The 6221-nt window shown below is 42.0% G+C and overlaps 1 protein-coding gene across 1 annotated transcript; it reads left to right on the forward strand.

Annotated features, from left to right (window-relative positions):
• The first annotated feature begins 3852 nt into the window (after window positions 1-3852).
• LOC139664356 (potassium voltage-gated channel subfamily A member 1) lies at window positions 3853-5532 on the forward strand. Its single transcript, XM_071543151.1, has one exon. The coding sequence runs from the start codon at window positions 3853-3855 to the stop codon at window positions 5530-5532; it is 1680 nt and encodes a 559-aa protein (XP_071399252.1).
• The last annotated feature ends 689 nt before the right edge of the window (window positions 5533-6221 follow it).

Raw genomic sequence — 6221 nt, forward strand, 5'->3', positions numbered from 1 at the left:
TTTGAAATGACACAGCTACCAGCCATGTGCAAACGTGCACTGCTGCTGAATTCACCCTAAGATACATGTACGATTGTACGATTTTTTATTTATTTTTATTTTTATTTACCCTTTATTTAACCAGGAAGGTCCCATTGAGATACAATATCTCTTCTGCCAGGGAGTCCTGGTCAAGATGGGCAGCAAAATGAGATAAAAAAAAAGAAAAAGGTTTCATATAAAAATACAAACGGGGACAGGTTACACCACAAAAACATACCAAAACACAACAAACAGGCACAAAACATACAGGAAAGAATCATGGAAAATAATGGCACATGTTAAAAGCAATGATCTGTAAGAACTGATTTTAAAATATTTCTAAATATGTCAAGAGAGGGTAAAGATTCCAAGGTAAGTATGCCTTGCAGCTCATTCCAAGTTTGCGGTGCATGAAAGGAAAAGGCAGATTTACCCAGCTCTGTTCGGGTGGTTTGGGACCATGAGGAGAATTCTTTCTGATGATCTAGTGCAGTGGTTTTCAACGTGGGGTCCGGGGACCACCAGGGGTCCTTGAGGGCATTCCAGGGGGTCCCCGGCAAATTGATGAATTGTTAAACTTCATTATTTTGTCATTTTAGAATGACTATTTTGATCATAGTTTCACTGTTATCTCTCTACCTACAGTACAGATACTCATGGAATTCTGGACAAAATCATATCTGACAATAAAAATATTCCGTGGCTCTAATGTGGACTAAATTAGGGGTCCTTGATATGAAAAAGGTTGAGAACCACTGATCTAGTGTTATAGCTACTGTGGCAATATGTCAGCAAACTAGATATGTACTGCGGTAATTTACCCAGTAAAGCTATTGCAATAAAAATTAACATATGGGTTTTTCTCCTTAGACACAGAGAAGTCCATTGAACCATTTTATATAAATTACAATGATGTGTACGGACGTTACAATCCGCAAAGCAGATAAGATGAAACAGTATGGATCTCTGTGGGGAAATAAGCAAAAGTAATAGGATTCAGCAATAGAATATAAAATAAGCAATGGAAACAGTAGAAATCCTAAAATAATGAAAGAAAAAAGCAATAAAAATAGAATACCAAGAATTGTGGGGTTATATAAACATATGCTGCTGAAAATTCAATGACACTGTAAGAGTGGGAACGAGTATGGATTACTGACATGTATGGATTTAGTTACAGTTGTCACTCACTGTCTCAAATTGCGTACTGAAATATGGATTACTACATATGAAATATGTGCTGTGTATTTGCCATCGTCGGACATCTTTTTTTTCTCCATTTCTTTCAAGCAGATTTACATTAAAATGAGGTAATGAAGACGAGTGGAGCTGCGAAGATTCATCTTCCTCGCACATTTCATTCAAGGGAGGTTAACCTATTTAAAATCCTCCTCAGGCGCCTAATGCCATGTGCTTTAATAAGGATTTAAGTCATGTCTGTTCTTAACTACTTCAGTAACTGCGCACCACATGGGTTTAAACATGGGTCTGAACAGTCCCTTCATCTACGGTGAACTCACCTGCCAACTTGACTACTTGAATACTCGGTAAAAACGGTCTCTATGCTGTAATCTTTCACCTGCTGTCTTTCAAACACTTTCATATTCCTCTCATTGGTATATAAGGCATATATTTTGATATTTGTAGCACTTCTGTAGTTCTCCACCTTCTCACATTGTCTTTCTGTGTCAGTAAATTCTGATGATACCGATGCTACTTCTACTTAATATGTCTGAGTGTTGAAATTGTCAGTTGTGTACGTTTATTCTCTCTCTTCTTAGGGCACCAAACATGTTCTGAGTGGTTCTGAGCATGTTCTGGAGTGGTTTCTCCTTGAGAATAGGGCTGCAACTAACGATTATTTTCATTGTCGATTATTTTCTCGATTAATCGATTAGTTGTTTGGTCTATAAAATGTCAGAAAATGGTGAAAAATGTGGATCAGTGTTTCCCAAAGCCCAAGATGACGTCCTCAAATGTCTTGTTTTGTCCACAACCCAAAGATATTCAGTTTACTGTCATAGAGGAGTAAAGAAACCAGAAAATATTCACATTTAAGAAGCTGGAATCAGAGAATTTTGACTTATTTTTCTTCAAAAATTACTCAGACCGATTAATCGATTATCAAAATAGTTGTCGATGGTGGGAAGTGGTGGAAAATAGAAGGTATATAATACATTAGATAAGAAATACAGGATAACATAAATTAAAAAATATATTAAAGAGATAATACTGTAAAGTGTATAAGAGGAGAGAATAAATTATATAAAAAAAGGTGAATGTTGGGATTCAGGGGGGCCCATGTTTGCCTTTGCCCAGGGCCCCCAAATCACTAAGTCCGCCCCTGACCAGTCTGGACTGATGCTCATATCTAGCTATTTCTTCATATGTTCTTAACTGGTATGAACACCAGAGAAGAAGAGCATCATGTTTATCTAAAGTTACAGGGACTGGACTCACATTTGACCCAATCTATACAGTAGTATAGGCCTATGCTGTTATTCTACTATTGTCATTAGTACAGTAATAATAATCAACATTAGCTGTTTTGTTTATGTTTCATGGTAATAGAGATGAAACGTTATGTTTTCACAAAAATATTTGTGAAGTGACAATAATGTGTCTTATCATGCTATAATGGAAATTTGTTAATTGTATTATTATTAGTGTTTCTTCATTGCTTAAGTCTATAGACAGCTCAACTCTTTGCCACAATGCAATGGTTAAATACATCAAGGTTTTGCTAGATTGTCCCATTGGTCAACTTCCCTGTTAAGTGAAGAGAACACACACCAAAATCATCCAATCATCCATATTTCATCCATAACTGTACTATCCATTTGTAATGCCAAAAACACTGTGGAATAAGTCTATCTTGACAGTTGCCGCCAAACAAAAGAAAATCAACAATGCTCTAAAGAAATTAGTGCATTTCAATCAGTTGGTAAATCATTTATTTATCACTTTATCACAAATAAACTGTCAATAAACCAAGTCCTTGGATCTAATATGATTTAGGCCTACTACTACCACAGCTTCCAGCTTATAGGCTTATCCACTATTTCTGACTCATAACTGACAAGATATTATTTGGTCAGTATGATAAATTAGTATTAGACTTAGGTCACCATTCTATTACTTTAGAGGGAACATTGGTCCTGAATGCTCCATAATGTGATTTTTTTTAATTTTTTTTATTTTTTTTAGATATGGCTTCCAAATACATTTCTGGTAATTTGTATTTGACCTTTGCTCTCCATTATAATAATAAACACAAAATAAAATTTGGTATAGTATGGCTATTGCGCATACCTTGCCATATCCAAACCAGTGCAAACAGGGAATAAAATGTAACTTGCAGCCGAGCGCGTCTCCGCCCCCATCCAACACACGGTGGAGTCTCTCTCTCTCTCTCTCTCTCTCTCTCTCTCACTCTCTCTCTCACTCTCTCTCTCTCTCTCTCTCGTTCTCTCTTTCTCTCTCTCTCTCTCGGAGTTGGAGGATGACAGCTTGTCTCGCATCCACAGACATTTTCAAAGGCAGCAACGGTTGAACAGCACTTTTGACGTCAGGAATAATCATTACTTTCTCATCCGGGTCTTCTCTCCTCTTGTGGTAATATTTACTTTATCCAGACCGGAGAGCTTGGCGGCGGCTTAAGCCTTTACAATACATATGCATATATGTAACGGGGAACGGCGGCTGGAACACCGGACTTTACCCAGTTTCGTCTGCTGCAGATTATTTTAACTTTCCCTGCGAAACAGAGCGGATATTTACTCTTCAACTTCTTTTTTTATCTTTTCCAAATGCTTTTTTAATGGCTTCGGAATGGAGATAGCCTTGGTGAGTTTTGAGAACGGCGGCGCTAAGGGGAGCGGTGGCAATGCCGACGAGACCTGCCGGAACGCACTGGATCTCCCTCAACCACCTTTGGTCCAAACCGGACTTGGCGCGGACTCCTACACTAAAGAGCTGAACACCCTCGGCAGTCATCAGCAAAGCTCCTGGAAAATCAACGACATGAACAACACCTTCAGCTGCAGCGAGAATGCCATGGATGCGCTTTTACGCGCGGACCACAGTCCCCATCTGTTTGACGAGGACATGCTGGACATGGACATGGACACGGAGAGCAACGAGAGGGTGCTGATCAACATAGCCGGGCTGAGGTATGAGACGCAGCTGGGGACCCTGAACCAGTTCCCTGATACTTTACTGGGAGACCCCGCTAAGAGGATAAAATACTTTGATCCACTCAGGAACGAATACTTTTTCGACCGCAACCGGCCAAGTTTTGATGGGATATTGTATTTCTATCAGTCGGGAGGGAAGATCCGGAGACCCGTCAACGTGTCAATTGATGTGTTCGCAGACGAGATTAGGTTTTATCAGCTGGGCGAGGAGGCCATGGAGAGGTTTCGTGAGGATGAGGGTTTTATCAAAGAGGAAGAAAAGCCATTGCCTCAAAATGAATTTCAAAAGCAGGTTTGGCTTATATTCGAGTATCCGGAGAGCTCCAGTCCTGCGAGAGGCATCGCCATTGTCTCTGTGATTGTAATCACCATATCCATCATCACATTCTGCCTGGAAACGTTACCAGAGTTCCGGGATGAGAGGGAGCTGCCGGTGACCAGCCGACCCGACAACAGCACGGCGCCCCGTCCGTCTCTCACCTTCACGGACCCCTTTTTCATCATAGAGACCACATGCGTGATATGGTTCACTTTTGAACTAATAGTGCGCTTCTTCGCCTGCCCCAGTAAGTCAGAGTTCTCTAAGACCATCATGAACATCATAGACATCATGTCTATCATGCCTTACTTCATCACAGTGGGCACGGAGCTGGCGGAGCAGCAGGGTCAGGAGCACCAGAACGGGCAGCAGGCCATGTCTCTGGCCATCCTGAGGGTCATCCGCCTGGTCAGGGTCTTCAGGATCTTCAAGCTCTCCAGACACTCCAAAGGTCTCCAGATCCTGGGCCAGACGCTCAAAGCCAGCATGAGAGAGCTCGGCCTCTTAATCTTCTTTCTCTTCATCGGAGTCATCCTGTTCTCCAGCGCCGTTTACTTCGCAGAGGCGGACGAGCCGGAGTCTCATTTCTCCAGCATCCCCGATGCCTTCTGGTGGGCTGTGGTCACCATGACAACTGTTGGCTACGGCGACATGAGGCCGGTGACGGTCGGGGGGAAGATCGTCGGTTCGCTCTGCGCCATCGCCGGCGTGCTGACCATCGCCCTGCCGGTGCCAGTCATCGTGTCTAACTTCAATTACTTTTATCACAGGGAGACGGACCAGGACCAGTCGTCTCTAAAAGACGAGCCGAACAGTGGGCGCGCGAGCCCGGAGTTAAAACGGAGAGGGAGTAAATCCTCTGTCAAATCGCAGGACGTGGAAAACAACGACGGGGCCACGTCGGTGGAAAAGGCGAATATCAAGGCAAACAGCAGCATGGACATCAAGAGGTCTCTTTACGCGTTCTGCTTGGACACACGGGAGACGGACCTGTAGCCTCGGTCTGCTTTGTTTCCTTAAGATACTGTTAAGCCACAATATCTTAAAGCCCATAGTGTCAGTTGTGTAAAAATACCCCCATTAATGGGCTCTAAGTCTTTGCACAGTCGAAGGATCAACACGTTGCAATCCTGAAAAGTTTTAGAGCGACGGGGTTGATTTATAAAAAGCACATTATAATCCCCTCATCTGGTAAGCACATCCGCCAGAAAACCCTGCGCGCACATGAAAATGAGGAGTTACAGAACAAAACCACATCGCATGCATGCATAGTGGCCCTTTAAAGTAGGAGACACCTCCAGTATTTGATCATCACACCCGAATCAAACTCATGGTGGAAATTAGTGAGAAAAAGTAGGGCGTCTACGCTACAGATAGCGCACTAATCAAGGCCGGCAGGACTAGAAATAATTACTTGCGCGCTTGACATCGGAGAGGATTATGTTGTGAGGCTGTTAGGCCTTAACGGAGCTCCAGCAAACCAACCAGGCTCTTGTACATACTGTATGAAGTAGCCTATGTCCATAGTACAAAAAAAAGAAAAAGAAAAAAAGAAAGAAAAAGCCAAATGGGTGTTTTATTTTCGTATGTACCGTCAGTTAGTCGTATGTTTACTCTAAAAACGTTGCATATAATGCACCTGCAAATATGTACATATTTCCTATAGGCCTACTATTTATGAATTG

This window comes from Centroberyx affinis, unplaced genomic scaffold (assembly GCF_046629955.1).
Source record: "Centroberyx affinis isolate AG114_WGS23_722 - 3 ecotype Tasmania unplaced genomic scaffold, CSIRO-AGI_Caff_v1 ptg004244l_1, whole genome shotgun sequence".
Lineage (NCBI taxonomy): Eukaryota > Metazoa > Chordata > Actinopteri > Beryciformes > Berycidae > Centroberyx > Centroberyx affinis.